The 16,362-nt window shown below is 44.4% G+C and overlaps 1 protein-coding gene across 2 annotated transcripts in view; it reads left to right on the top strand.

Moving 5' to 3' along the window:
* Positions 1-16,362, top strand: part of cadps2 (Ca++-dependent secretion activator 2) — a 660,384-nt gene that overhangs the window by 370,158 nt on the left and 273,864 nt on the right. For both annotated transcript variants that reach the window (XM_078220144.1, XM_078220143.1), the window contains exon 8: positions 2,235-2,374. In XM_078220144.1, coding sequence (XP_078076270.1) covers positions 2,235-2,374 — 140 coding nt within the window. The remainder of the gene's footprint in view (positions 1-2,234; positions 2,375-16,362) is intronic.

Raw genomic sequence — 16,362 nt, 5'->3', positions numbered from 1 at the left:
TCTATAGTAGAAAGAGACAGTCCAAACTCCTCAATTCTCGCCAAATAACTGAAGTCTCTCATTCAAGATACCATTCTAAACTTTGTCAAGGCCTTGACATCCTTCCTACACTGTGCTGTCCAGAATTGAACATGGGCACAATTTTATCTGCCAAGGGCAGGTGGGTGCAAATGCTGAAGGGTCAGGAACCCAACACGATTCCGCCCATTTGTAGGTTTAACTGGGGCTCCTTTGTAGGTGAGTATTGAATGCCAGTGGAGCTGTCCATAAGTAATTTCAATATAGAATCAGGCAGTTAATTGTGAATTTGACTCAGGATTCTGGTTTTAACAGACATTGAACAGGTTTCCCAAGCTGTGTGACACTCGAAAGATCAGCAAAGTGAGAACACAGCAGGGAGCCATTCTTCATTGAAACTTGCAGGCTGAAAAACCTTTAAACATTAAAACTGCATAGCTCCTTGGATGTCTATATGAAAGGTTTGTGCTCACAGGACTTGTACACAGAGCCAGATTTCACCGCTTCGCAGGTGTATTCCAACTTGGAAGTCCAAAGATGTACAGGTTAGATGTATTGGTCATGCTAAATTCACCCTCAGCGTACCCAAACAGGCACCGGAGTATGGTGACTAGGGGATTTTCACAGTAACTTCATTGCAGTGTGAATGTAAGCCTACTTGTGACTAATAAATAAATAAAATTTAAAAAATAATTTCACCTGTCTTGGGCTTTACTCAGCTTGATCAGATCTTGTTTGCTGTTAGTATGGGAGCAGCTTATGCTGTTCTACCTGAATAAGAGGAGTAGCTCAAACTGCCTTCTCCTCAGCCACTTCCAGCTTCATGAAGGAGAAGGAGATGGAAATCTAACTCCAAGGAGATGAGACCCCTAACACAGAATTTAGACGCAGAGGATCGGGTTCCTCAACATGACTGAGCACTGATACCTCAAAGCCTCATTTTCATGGCAGCTCATATCCTTTTTCTGTACCTTAACAAAGGGTCTAAATCCCATGGAAGGAACAATTTTTTTAATGGTATTCCTAAAGCCTAGTGGCCACCCTCGCTTCTATTTATGAAGCTTATTTACACAGCCTTCTCAACTGGTCCTAACCACCTTCAAAGACTTGTGTGCCAACATCCCCAAGTCTGTCTGTTCCTGCACCTGCTTTAAACATGGGCATCTGGGTTTTCCCACGGCGGATGCGGTGAGGCAATGGCAGCCGGTGGGATCTACTCGTTCTGCCGAAGTCAATGGACTTTTGCATGACTCGCCCGCCCCACCACTGGGAAACTCACCACAAAGGGTTGACCTCAGAGGGACCAGAAGAACCCACTGGCCAGAAAATCCCACCCTTGGATCTGACATCGCCACGCAGCTCAATAACCACATTGGCAGGCTTCCGAGCGAACCTGTCTGCCTGTCTGAATAGTTAAAAACCCTTGGAGATAATTGCTTCCATTTAACAATAACAGTAACAAGTACACCTTTGAGTGGAGCAACCGGGGTTGACGAATTCCTCGTATAAAGATTTGCAAAAAATGGTTATGATCTCCATAGAGATCAATAACTTTTAACTCTGATCCACCAACCAAACTGATGTCAACTCCTCTACCACTCTCCTCCATAATTATCACAATGCTTTCATCCTCATAATGTTCCTGACACTGCCCTGCACTACCTCTTGCCCCCATTCCCATCAGTCTTCCTGACATAACATCTATCTCTGTAGTTCAGGCACCTAAGCCTTTAAAGTTTAATACTTAAGTATGCATAACGAGTAAGCAGCTCAACCTAAAGGTGGATTGTCACCGCCCCCCCAACTTTGCCTGGTCATCCCCCCCCCCGCCCCCCCCCCCCCCCCCCAACTTTGCCAGGTCATCTCCCTGCTTTCAAAAGCATTCTAAAGACCCTTGCATTCAACCAAACTTTCTTTTACTTCTGAGAAACTTCTTTATAGAGGGGGAGTGCTGTAGAAATCTACTGTGTTGTTTAAGTGTCGATTATTATCAGTGGTCCAAAACAAAACAGCAAGCAGAAGACTGTCATTTTTGCTGCAGGAATATTAACTGCTGCGGACAGAAATATCCATCTGAAGTCAGCTTGTCTGTCCACAAGTTCACCAGTAAGGATGAAGCGGAACATCCTCATGGCTGCAGTATGTTCCTTAAAGCAGAATTACCCGCTCCTCCCTTCATAGATTGGAAGCTTGATGATGTATTCTCTGTCTTTCAGGTAATTCTTTATCCAACCCCAAACAGTCCGAAGACGCCAGACTGGCACAAGATGGTCATTCCAAAAAATAGCCAAGATTTGGATTTAAAAATAAGACTAGCCGTGAGGATGGATAAACCTCCAAACATGAAGCACTGCGGGTAAGTCTGTCGCATTGACAACAGTTCTGACAGGTTTTGAGTAAAGTTGTGCATTCTCTGGCAGAGCTCACTTTGGGAACATGAATTTCATTGAGGGTGAAGGGAGGGAGGGGAAAGAGAATGTCGCAGCCGACATTGGGATTTCAGCAGTTCTTTGTTGCAGCTTGGGGCAGTGGTTTTAAAATGTGGTCTGTGGACAACTGGTGGTCCTCAAGGGACCTTCAAGTGCTCTGCAGGTTGGTCCAAAATGCAAGCCAATGAGGCCATAGATAACAAGCCAGAATTCTTGATTCCAATACATGTGTGAAGTCATACAACCAGACTGGCTGTCGCACGCATGGTCGTGTTGTCATTAGTACGAGCAACAATAATATAGTTATATGAGCAAGATTAATCAATGTTCCTGTTAATTTTGTTTGATGAATATAGATGTAAGATCAATCTTAGTTTCTTAGAACAAAATTATTGTGATAATTTTATAATGTATTAGAATATATCAAATCAATATTTGTAGTATGAATATTTTAGTAAGAAACTGTCTATCGTTTTGTTTCTGGCATGAATGAATTACTTGCAATATTTGATATAAAAAAACACAAATTTATTACACTTACTAGTGAAAAAGCAGTTTTACAGTTATCAGGAGTTCCTGTTAATTCTGATGATTATTTTCTCGGTGGCAAGTGAAAGGGGCTGGGTATGCCCGATAGGTGGTCCACGGGGTCCTTTGCCCAGTCTATATGACTTGTGATGCAAAGGTTTGAGAACCACTAGTTTAAGCTGCGCATCAAATCTTAAAGGTGGACTGTTGCGCAGAGGATTCTGAGTAACACTCGTACTGAGAATTGCTGTCCTCTCCCACATACACTGCTAGCCCAAGCATTTATCATTGATCAGTATGAAAAGACTGTACAACATATCGATCTGTGAAACTCAGCTTAATCGACTTATCAGCTGACTATATGGAGTAACTATTTAGAAACAGTGGCAAAAAGCAGAAGCTGATCTGTGATGTTATTGCTGCTGTATTTTCGTATGACCCTCCAAACAGCAAGAATTTTCACTGCCTGGAGGAGATTTTGTGTTCGTGTTTGCTGCCAGGGGGCTGTGCCAGAGAGGTGGGCTTAAGTTGGGGAAGTTTGCAGAGGGTTCACTGTGGGGGTCCATTTGACCTGTGGGGGTCCATTTGACCTGTGGGGAGTTGGGGGCGACGGCGGGGCAGATGTTTACGGCCGGGAGTTTCCTTGGGTTGGTTGGGGGGTGGGGTGTTGGGGGGGGGGGGTGGCTGGGGCAGGTGGTGTCATGTGCATGAAGGAATCTCCATCTCTGTGCGGGGGACTTTTTTAAATTTTTATTTTTTTAAGAAGAGTGCTGACATTGCTGGTTCCCCATCAGGGCCCATCCCGCAAACTCAGTCAGTCCAGCTGGCAAGCTGCATGATAACATGATGGGCTGAATGGCCTCTTCTGAACTGTAGGGATTCTATAAATGTTCTCACCTGGTCCAGCACTGAAGCAAAAAAAAACAGGAAAACTTTCACCTCGTGATTAAACACTTCAAGAGTGCATGCTTTTTGAAAACAAGATTCCTTTTAGATTTATTATGCAGAAGCTTTTCTGCATTCCCAGTGAGAAACGACCCTTGGAAAGGAGTGTGACTCTGACATCAGGTATACAATACTGTGTTTCTGTCTCGGGACACACTCCCTGGGAGTGCAGCTTCCCATTGCAATGGACAGGATTGCAGAATCACCAATCAGATTTCCGGAGAGAGAATTATTTTTCATTAATAACGCAGTGTTACAAGGACTGAAAAATAATCAAAAGATGTCGGACAAGAGAAGGGGTCAGTAGTTAGTTGGGAGTCTTCCTCAGTCAATAGAGCAAACGATAAGAACAATTTGGTTGCACAGAGTAGCTGTGGGTCAACTATCAAACATTAAATCCCAGCCTTCAATGTAGATGGGGGAATCGCTTCCCCGTTTCCAGATCAAATTGTGTTTGACGCCAGCAGTAAATCACAGGTTGGTTCAGCCTGGGATGCATGGCAGGGAATTACAGCTTAAAACAAATAAATCAAGGAACATGGCATCAAATTGCCGCAAGTGTCACAGATGTGAGTGAGTAATATGTCCGGCTTCATGTTGTGGATCAGAATTGCAGCAACAATGGGGCGTGTTGTTGTAAAATTGACCTTCTAAGTGGTAATTTCTGGTCAGTATTTTTAAAATACAGCTCTGAAAGAGCCTGCTGGTTGCTTAATGCATCTAGGTGTGAGACACAATTCAATGAGCATAGAACTAAGTGAACATCATCTGTCAAAAGTATGCACAGTGCTGGTTTTTCATCAAATGAGGAAAGACTCGCTTAAAGCTTACTCGATTGGAATTTTATTAAGTGTGCATCCTGCATATAAGCTTATTAACAAATGACACTGTGGTTTCTGTTTGGCATTAAAAGTCTTCTATTCCAATCATTGTAAGGTTTGATATTGTCGTACACTCTGGATGATGACATCTTCTTCCAGTCCCATTAGTCCACACACTCTCTTCAGAGCCAGACTCCTGGTCCCCAACTTTCTTTTTACCTGCTTATGATCTGATACTCGCATCCCTTGGATTTCCAATCTCCTACCCCCTACTTTCCGGACCACCATTTCAACACCTTCCCTCCCTCAGACATGTGGTATCTTGTTCCCTTCTCCTTTAATCTTCTGGTCTCCAACTTTGTGAAGGGCCAAATGACGACACCGCATGGAGCAATTCAAAGGAACTTTAAGCAAGTATTGTTGATGATGAGGGAAAGGGAATGGAAAAGGTGTGGAGCACCTTATCTATGCCATACTATATTCATTCCTCTTATTACTGTATTAATCGATGGAACTGAGCCACTCAAACCAAGAAGGTCAAAGTTTAATACCTAGTTGAACCGAAGTAGCTGAACTCTGTCTGTATCTCCCCAGGTAAGGGCAGGAGAAATACACAGCTGTGGAGAATTGCCCAGTGACCCAGCTGGAAAGTGTGTTTGAAGAGCACTGCCTCTGCGGAAAGGGCACTGCGCTTGCGGAAAGGGCACTTTCGCTGCGGAAAGAGCTTTTGCTGCAGAAAGAGCTTTCACTGCGGAAAGGGCGCTGCCTCTGCAGAAAGGGCACTGTCGCTTTGTAAAGAACACTGTTTAGCACTGCAGCTTCAATGGTGGATAAATCATTCATCAGAACGCCAAAATGGTGTCAAACAAATCAAGATCAATGCAATCGAATCACACATGGATTTAAACTTTTAAAATGGGAGAATTCCATCCTAACTCTCCAAGTATGAATAAGACATTAAAATAAAAATAGCTGAGAATCAATTGTTTGTCACAACCGTACATGTTGGGGCAAAGGAGCTGAATCTGTGTAATTGCAGCTCTGTCTAATTTCCGCTTCCTCACTAATGCAGGGTTATGCTGACACAGTGACTGATCTAATGGTTGTCTAGTTTTCCTGGTGTCAAGCTTAATCACCAATTCGATGCCAGTTCACTCATTAATGGCATCAGCACTCAAACATTCTAAAATTAAATGCGTGTTGAAACAAACAAGGGATTGGGTGGGGGTGGCGATGTTAAAATTTATTGTAGCAGTTTAATTGATGGAAGGAAATTCCCTCTTTAGTCATTTCTCAACAGTAATATTTACACAATTTCCTGTTTATTATACATGAATGCATGAAAATAAAACACTATTGTGAGCACCGTCTGGCTGATGAAAGCATTTACAGTGATGGTCATGTGTGGTTGGGCTCATCAGCAACTTAAAATTGCCAGATAGTGGGAGGAAGCACATTTTGTAAGCTGCTTGATGAGTACAGTGCATGGCACAGGACACCCAGTGTGACCATTTTCCCACTCAACAGAGGGGAGTCTGTGGAACTGATTGACTGACTAATTGAGCAATGGGACTGCTCCTGCATCAATGATCAGCAGACTGTTTCAGTTATCAGCCCTGCACTGTTTCATGAACCAGCCACTTCATAATTCTTAAGCCACTTAATTTTGTCTCGATAATTGAGTAATTTTGTCTCTGTAATTGAGCCATACGAAGTATTATAATTTGAGCAGAACGAAACGTCCCTGAGCCATGTTGTTATAAATATGGCATTATCAACCAGGAAAACAACTTAAAATCCATCTTTTTGTCCTGTGGTATGGTGCAAAGCATGACCTTTGTCATTTTGAAAACACTGACCCCAAAATTACAGGCATCCACAATATGATTGATCCATGATGGAAGATGTAGTGGCAATGAGGGATATTCAAACCCCAGTTGTATTTTTATTGGCGGGAAACACAGAGAGGAACACTCAGCAACTTCATCGAATGGTTTACCAAATTTCATTGAGATAATAACTTTAAATCTGTGCTTTCTTGTCATTGAAAAGGAACAATGTTCAGACTATGGGGAAAAGCAGAAGAATGGCACTTGGTGAAATGCTCATTCAGAGAGCCAGTGCAGCCATGGTGGGCTGAATGGCTTCCTTTTGCATTGTAACAATTCTGTGCATAACAAATAGGAACAGGAGTGGGCCATTTGGCCCCTTGAGCCTGCTTTGCCATTCAGTTGGATCGTGGCTGATCCAACATTCCTCATGTCCGTTTTCTTGCCCTTTCCTCGTAACCCTTGATTCACTTACTGATCAAAAATCTATCAAAGCCTTAAATATACACAAGGTCTCTGACCCCTCAGCTCTCTGTGGCAAGGAATTCCAAAGACTTTCAACCCTCTGAGAGAAGAAATTCCTCCTCATCTCAGTCTTAAATTGGCGCCCCTTTATTTCTGGTCCTAAACTCTCACATGAGGGAGAACATCCTCACAGGACATCCTCACAGAGAACAGGGCATTTGCCCTGTCAAGCCCCTTAAGAATCCTGAATGTTTCAATGAGATCACCTCTCAGTCTTCTTAATTCCAAATGTGTAGAGTCCCAACCTATTTAACCTTTCCTCATAAGACCAGACCAGAGATCATCCTAGTGAACATTCTCTGAACTGCCTCCAATGAAATATCTTTCCTTAAATAAGTGGATCAAAACTGCTCACAGTGCTCCAGATATAGTCTCACCAGTAGCTTTCATGGATGCAGGAAAACCACCCTTCATGTCTATCAAGTGTCCCCTTAGCCTTTTTCTGCTTAAAGGTGAAAAACCACAGCTTCTTCAGTTTTTAGCATAGCTTCCTTGTGTTCTCTGCAAAGTTCTCGGCATTGAATTTTACTTGTGATGTGTCAGCACATTCCACCTACCTGTCTATGCCCGCTTGAAGTCCTCTTAAATGCTGCTTACTACACTTCCATGTTTCATGCCATCTGAAATTTTAAAATTGTGCCCTTTAACCCCATGTTTAAGTGATTGATGTATATCGCAAATAGCTGTGATCATAGTACCTCACCCTGAGAACAAGACTGGCCATTAGCCATTCACTACAACTCTTATCTATCCTTAAGCCAACTTCCTTTCCATGCTGCTTCCCCTTTTATCCTATGGGCATCATTTTGCCAACAAGCCTACCATGTGGTTCTTCATCATAAACCTTTTGAAAGTCCTTATTTTCCTTTTCACCATTTAATGGCCTATAAAATACATCAAGTAATTGAATTGCTCATTTATTGCTTCTGAACTTCATGCAAATAGGTCCTGTCTTTGACCCTTCAAGGAAATTCTCCCTTTCTAGCACTATACTAATTTGCTCGTTCAAACTGCTACCCCTCCTTTGTCCCATTCCATATCCTTTTTGAATACCCTCTAGCAAGAAATATTAAGAACCCAAAGCTTCTTGTTTTTGAGATGAGTATAATTTATGGGCAGTATATCATATTCTCATGTGGATACTTCAGCTCGCCTGTCTTGTTAACCACACTTTATGCATTTATACCCATTCACTTCAAACATAACTCAGACCTCTTTGTATCTTCTAAGATTGAACCTATTTTTATGTTATTTTCATCTCTGTCCCTCCCAGTCCCATGGGCACCTTCTTTTGCCTTTTTACTACCACATTTTGATGCCCAAATCCCTGCTAAATTAGCTTAAATCTTTCCCACAGAGTTTGTGAACCTGCCTGTACTAATTTTGGTCCAAGCTCTAGTTAGGTGCAACCTATCAAACTTGAACAGTTTTCTCTTGCTACTGTAATGATCCTTGGCCAGACTCCAGGATGTGGGGGGAGGCCTGGTTAGGGACCAATAACATTTTGCGTAGAGTAAATAAAGGTTGAGACTCAGTACATCTGCTTTTGGAATAAAGTCACAAGATTCCACTGGTTTTGAACCAACTGTAACAAACTTTATTATAGAAGCTGAGAAAGATAAAACATTGTATAATATGCATCTTATACTCTAGCATTCAGGGCAACTATGACTTACACATATGAACTAATGGTCAAATTGTGGTCAACCACATCACACCACAGAGTAAATGACAGATGCAACCATTTGTTGTGAAACAGGATTTTCCTGTCTTGTGGCGAGCGAACACTTGTGTTTCTTCTCTCATTCTCAGTCTTTAACTCTGTAAGAAATGTTTTGTTTAAGTCCACAGCTTAATTGTCTTTTTCATTAGCTGTAGGCATGACTCTATCTCTAAGCTCATTACTCTTTTCACAATGAAGTTCTAACTGTTCAACTGCCTTGTGTTTAATTCTGCATTCAATCAACTGTTCTGATTCACTAGCAATTTGTTTTCTTGTGACTGATACTCGAGTGTTCTCATCAATTCTTTATTTTATGAGCAAACGCATTTTTTGTACGTGAATGTTGGTTCTTTCCGCTGGACAGTTTTTCTTTCATTTGTTTGTTATCGTCAATAAGCTGCACGTGCTTAGGCACAGGAATTTGTACGGGTTTGGTAAGATCAACATAATCAAGTGCCTGCTGCAATACAGCCATCGCTGTGTTACTGTCTCTATTAACCAAATCATTACCCAATAAAACATCTATCTCTTCTATAGGTAATCTAGGAACAATTCCCACCATAATAATTCTGTTACCGAGTCGCTTCGCAGATTGACCTGACCAAAGGGAACAGGTTCATGCGTGCCATGAATATTTCCTATTCATAGTTTTCTTCCATCGAGCCATCCAGAACACAACATATCATCAGCCACCATCAATGGCTGATCTGCCCCGGCATCTCTCAAAATGTTAATTGGTTTCCTTATTTTGTTAGCAGAGTAAGGGATCACGTCTCCCTTTGAGATGAAACAGGCTAACTCCAGTAGTCTGACTCACTTTAGCAGTCGTCAAGGAAGAATTCTCTTAAATATCTTCAGCCATGTCCCCCTTTCTACTGTGTTTTGAGGGAAAACGTTTCACCCGTATCACTACTAAGGTTTTAGTATCCAATTCCTCTTCCGGTACAGCATTTTCTGAAGATTCTACAAGCATTCTTATTACTGACATAGAAACATAGAAGATAGGAGCAGGTGGAGGCCATTTGGCCCTTCAAACCTGCTCCGCCATTTATTACGATCATGGCTGATTATCCAATTCAATAGCCTAATCCCGCTTTCTCCCATAACCTTTGATCCCATTCGCCCCGAGTGCTATATCCAGCCTTTTGAATACATTCAATGTTTTGGCATCAACTACTTCCTGTGGTAATGAATTCCACAGGCTCACCACTGTTTGGGTGACGAAATGTCTCCTCACTTCCGTCCTAAATGGTGCATTCAGCTATTCGGATGCACAAGGGATGATATCTATTGTAACTGCAGAGTGTCTTTGGTTATCCACAACAGGATAAGCATTGACCATATTCAACCAGAGCATGCTTGCAAAGCAAAGAACAGAGTATCCAACATTTGATGTCATCCCATGATTGGACAATACCCTGTAGAAAATCCTGACAGTGCAAAGAATTACAATTAATTTAAGATCATCAGTCAGACTCACCTTGTGACTCTCACTACATATATTCACCACACTGCCTTGTCCTTTGCAAATAGAAAGACCACATCTGCACATTGTGCCTTTTTCAAACAAACAAAAGTTTGGGGAACAATATTTCCTAGTTTGGTTCCCCATGGCAAAGCATTGAACAATCAGTTAACCTGCCTGGCTTGATTTTGAACAAAAGTTTGGCAGTTTATTGTTCCCTGGTGCATTCTCTGTAGCAATGCCTCTACCAATCAGTCAATACCCTATTCTCCTGCAGTATAAATTGATGGAAAGGGTCATTTAGGATGCTATCAAGCGGCACTTACTCAGTAATAACCTGTTCACAGACACTCTGTTGGGTTCTGCCAGTGTCACGCAGCTCCTGACCTCATTACATTTTTGGTCCAAACATGGACAAAAGAGCTGAATTCCAGAGGTGAGGTGAGAGTGACTGCCCTTGATGTCAAGGCAGCATTTGACCGAGTGTGCCCTCAAGGAGCCCTAACAAAACTGGAGTCAATGGGAATTGGGGAAAATCGTCCACTGGTTGGAATCATACCTGGCACAAAGGAAGATGGTTGTGGTGGTTAGAGATCAATCATCTCAGCTCCAGGACTTCACTGCAGGAGTTTCTCAGGGTAGTTCCCTAGGCCCAACCATCTTGAGCTGCTTCATCAATGATCTTCCTTCCATTGTAAGTTCAGAAATGGGGACAGTTGCTGAGGACTGCACAATGTTTACGACCATTCACAACTCCTCAGATACTGAAGCAGTCCGTATTTAAATGCAACAAGACCTGGACAATATCCAGGCTTGGGCTGATAAGTGACAAGTAACATTCGCACCACACAATTGTCAGGCAATGATCATCTCCAATAAGAGAAAATCTACCTATCTCCCCTTGATATTCAGTGGCATTACCATCACTGAATTCCCCCAGTATAAAACGTCCTGGGGGTTGACATTGGCCAGACCTGAACTGGACTAGCCATATAAATATGGTGCAGTCTGTGCTGACAGGGTCAGACCCAGGCTGAGGCCCAATCTGCACTCACAGGGTCAGATCCAGGATGAGGCCCAATCATTAGCCATATAAACAAGACTAAATAAACTAGCCATATAAACAAGAGCAGGCCAGAGGCTAGGAATCCTGCAGTGAGTAACTCACCTCCTGAATCCCCAAAGCCTGCCCATCAACAAGGCACAAGTCTGGTATGTGATGGAATACTCTTCCCTTGCCTGGATGAGTTGCAGCTCAAACAACACTCAAAAAGCTTGACAACATCCAGGACAACACAGCCTGCTTGAATACTACCCTTTCCACAAGCATTCAATCCCTCCACCACTGAAGCACAGTGACAGCAGTGTGTACCATTTACAAGGTGCACTGCAGGAAGTCACCAAGATTCGGGCGGCACGGTAGCACAGTGGTTAGCACTGCTGCTTCACAGCTCCAGGATCCCAGGTTCGATTCCCGGCTCGGGTCACTGTCTGTGTGGAGTTTGCACATTCTCCTCGTGTCTGCATGGGTTTCCTCCGGGTGCTCCGGTTTCCTCCCACAGTCCAAAGATGTGCGGGTTAGGTTGATTGGCCAGATTAAAAATTGCCCCTTAGAGTCCTGAGATGCGTAGGTTAGCGGGATTAGCGGGTAAATATGTGGGGGTAGGGCCTGGGTGGGATTGTGGTCGGTGCAGACTCGATGGGCCGAATGGCCTCCTTCTGCACTGTAGGGTTTCTATGATTTCTATGATTCCTTAGGCAGCACCTTCCACGACTACTACCATCTAGAAGGACAAGGGTGACAGCAGATATCTGGGAACACCCTCACCTGGAGGTTCCCCTCCAAGTCACTCATTATCCTGGAAATATATCACTATTCCTTCACTCTTATTGGATCAAAATCCTGGAATTTCTTCCCTAACAGCAGTGTGGCTGTAGCTACACCTCAGGGACTGCAGCGGTTCAAGAAGGCAGCTCACCACCACCACCACCTTAAGGGTGCAAGACAAAAAGCTTCAACAGCTTGTCTTTTTCCAGCAATACTCAAGTTCTGTCTACCCATGATCTTTATTGGCTGTTGAAATTGGAAGCCAAACTTCTGTGTTGGATGGTATATGTCTTGGGGAAATATTCCAACTGAACCAGATTCACAAGTAATCTGTTATTTCAGAAGCACGGACTGAAGAGGCGATAAACAAGAAATCTTTAGTGGGAATGAAATCCTCAGCTGGTCCAATATGGTATCTTAGATGTGAACCTGTTTGGGTATCCTGGGTCTGACCCTGTCAGTGCAGACTGGGCCTCAGCCTGGATCTGACCCTGTCAGTGCAGATTAGGCCTCAGCCTGGGTCTGACCCTGTCAGTGCAGACGCCTCAGCCTGGATCTGACCCTGTCAGCACAGACTGGGCCTCAGCCTGGACCTGACCCTGTCAGCACAGACTGGGCCTCAGCCTGGACCTGACCCTGTCAGTGCAGATTGGGCCTCAGCCTGGGTCTGACCCTGTCAGGGCATCCTGGCTCTCATCCTGGGCTTGACTCTGTAAGGGAATTCCGTGCCTGGGTCTGATCCTGTCCAAGCATCCTGGGTCTAACTCTGCAGGGGCATCCTGAACTGGACCTTGTCTGGGCATGGTAGACCTGAATGTACAAACGTTTTAATTCATCTGTGTACTGTATAAATACAAACTGGCAGGTTTCACTTTGGCATAAAGCATTTCTTTGTTGCAGGAATGAGGAAAATCAGAGAGAGTGAATCATTCAGCCCAGCCAACCTGTTGTCTGTGAATGTATTGGATGGAAAGTCAATTGAGGTCCATTATGGAAATGCAATCCTCATTGGCCACTTTTTGTTTTTACCATCCCTTAGGCAATGCGTTATGTCAAAGTGCTCAGGGGAAAACCTGACATAACATTGCCACACTGCTTATGCATTCTTCAAGAGTAAGAAATAATAACTCCTCTAGAATGCAATCTTACCATAAAATGCTCTTAGTTTGCTGGAGGGAGTGTCAACACTGATAGACCTGGCAGTCATTCTGTTTGTGTGACAGTTTTTTATTATTTTAATTTCTGTATATGATTAACAATACATGGCAAACAATTTATTTAATGGTTTCTTTAATGTGCAGATGGCTGCAGGGCAGACTGGGCCGCAGCTGAATGATTGCTTTGCAGAATATGATGGAATTACAGTAAACTGTGTTATCCGGCTCTCTCTACCAACTTGAATTCTCTCGTAACCAGAATTTCTGACAGTTCAATTGTTTTTTTAAGATAACCACTTTGTGTTCACATAATGCATTCTTAAAAAAAATTAACAACAGATGTAAATCTGCAGATGTTCTTAGGTTTCACACTGGAGTTATCTAATTATTGGGACAGTTTTGGTAATTTTGTTTGAACAATGATATACCACACCTTGGGCGGGATTTTTCGGCTGCGCTCGCCCCAATACTGAAAAATCCCACCAAGTCAACAGACCTTTGCATGGTCCACACCACTGCCACCGCCCCCCCTCCCCCACCCTCTCAGCCCGCTATGACTCCTGTGGCAGGCGGGGCAGGAAAATTCAGGTACCTGTGTCGAGTCTGGAGTTATGCAATTTCCCATGAACTGGTATTTATGTTTAACCAGCACCTCCCATTCTGTATGCATGTTGGTTAATAAAGACATTACTGCACCAATGTGTAGCACTCACTGTGGTGCCCAGCTGTGACAGTTTTATCCTTCTCACTCATCCAGCTGTTGACAGCATAGTGGTCCCAACGGAGAGGCCTGATGCAACTGGAATAATTGCAAGAGATGATTGCGTTATCCCTCATGAATGTTTTGTTTTAGAAACAAGGAACCTGTTGTAATTTGAAGTCATGATGTGTAGATGCCGGCGTTGGACTGGGGTAAACACAGTAAGAAGTTCCGAACACTCAGAAAGCTAGTGGCTTTTGCTACCAAATAAACCTGTTGGACTTTAACCTGGTGTTGTTAAACTTCTTACTGTAATTTGAAGTAACATTAAACAACAATGCTGCCCTTCTGCCTGTCCCTTTAACTCAACCAAGAGCAGCTTATTTCACTTTGCTGCACCTTCATTAGATAACAAATGCTCAAGGTAGGCTCCAAATGATCTTATCATTCATAGCAGTCTTCTGAGAGAGAGGGGAGTGGGAGCAGTAGGAAAATCCAGTGCTGCCGTTGGCAGCCGAAAGTTCAAAATTATAGGGCACGACTTCACCCACTTCTGAGATATATATCCCCTTCGTCTGGCCCTCACATTGACTGGAAACATGGGCTGCGATTCTCCCATCGCGACCTGCAACTTTTCTGGTGGGAGATGTGCGTCGCTGGCCTTGTACCGGGGTTTGCACATGTGTGGGGAACGCATGTGCATCTCTCAGAGATGGCGAACAGTCACCGGTCAGACCACGCTGGAAACCGGTGGGAAGGCAGGTAAGTGATTTGATTCTTTTAAAAATGTATTTTAAATATGTTTAACAGTTCATTATCGGGAACTTTCAGGTCCCGATTGAATCTCCTACTCCGCCAGGAGTACTTCATTCCGGTGGGGTTTAGACTAGCTCCCCACATTCGGGGAATTGCGGGAGACCCCGCTGGAATGAAGGGGGGAGCAATCAGGGCCCCCCCAAGGGGTCGGGCGGCAGGGGGGTGGTGCCACCTGAGCATGGGCACCCTGGCAGTGCCATCCTCTGCTCCCGGCACTGCCCAAGGGGCAAAGTGCCCATGGCCAGGGGACACCTTGGCAATGCCCAGCAGGCATTGGACAGTGCCAAAGGGGTGGGCCTATTGTGGGCGGGACCTAGGGGTGATCAGTGGGGGTGGGGGGGTTCCGCTGCCACTCTGCAGACAGGATCGGTTTGGGATGGAGGGAGGGCAGCGATTGGGGCGGCCTGGGGGGGGGGTTGATCTGCTGGGGGGCAAGGGCTTTCATCTGGGGGGGGCGGGGGAACTGACCCCGGTCGGGGGGGGGGGGGGAAATCGCCCGCCTCTGCTGGCAGGGTCGGCTGGACATCAGAGCGCTCCGGGGCGACGAGGAGGTGTGGGGGGAGGGGGGTCAGGGCTGTCCCAGAAATTGCTGTGGGGGCCGCGATTGGGGGGCGGGGGGGGTGTGCTGGAGGGGCAGCACTGTGGGGGTCCCGGGCTGGCCAGCAGCCGAGCCGGCCAGCAAACGGGGTGTCTGACAGATCGGGGCTACTGCGCATGCGCAGAGTTCCAGAGCTGTTAGACTCCGGCGCGAATAGTCTCCATCCCCCTGGGTTTTTAACGAGATTCACGACTGGAGATTCAGGTGAGAAGCTGAACTGACAAAATAGTCGGGATTTAGAACAGTTTCCCCGCCAATTCAGCACTTTGGGGAGAATCAGGGCCAAGTTTTCTGTTTTGTGTGTCGTCAAGCTGTCAGTAGGATATCCACCATACATTGGCAAACAGAATGTCTTCACTCTCTCTATCCACACCTTTAAAAAAAGAAATCCCACAATCAAAGGCAGGGAAATAACATCTCAATCTCCCAAGGCTCCTGATGTAACCCTTTGAATTTTCTGCCGACTATGCGGAAGGAGGAGACCAGGATTCAAAGTGCACACCAAGAAAAGGCGGCAAGGAGAGATAGCAGTGTGAATTGTCATCTTTACTGCAGAGTAACAGATCAGTCAACCATTTTACGCAATTGCCCATGTTTATTCTATTAACTTCATTGGAACTGAAAAATAGTCAGTGTGTAAAATGGGTGGCAGATCTGCTACTGCCCATTTTGTGCCAAGTGGTAAAAAATGAAAATTCACCCCCAGTGTGTCTTAAGACCATGGTATGGTTGTTGTCAAATACATTTTCAGCTAAATGTTTATGCCGCTGACACCCATATGCAGGGAATGATTCAGGAAGAATGCCTGTGTGAAAGAGTGGAGGAATGATGATAAAACAGGAACCTTGATAGTTGTGGAGGAGAGCTGTATGTTTGCAAATGATGGAGTCAAGTTTGTTGCCAAAGGGGAGTCATAATGATTGGACCCATTTGTTAGTGGGCTTCGATCGTCGTCATCTGATCGCCAGTCACATTTTCCA

This window comes from Mustelus asterias, chromosome 9 (genome assembly GCF_964213995.1).
Source record: "Mustelus asterias chromosome 9, sMusAst1.hap1.1, whole genome shotgun sequence".
Lineage (NCBI taxonomy): Eukaryota > Metazoa > Chordata > Chondrichthyes > Carcharhiniformes > Triakidae > Mustelus > Mustelus asterias.
This window is presented reverse-complemented; position numbering and strand designations above follow the sequence as displayed.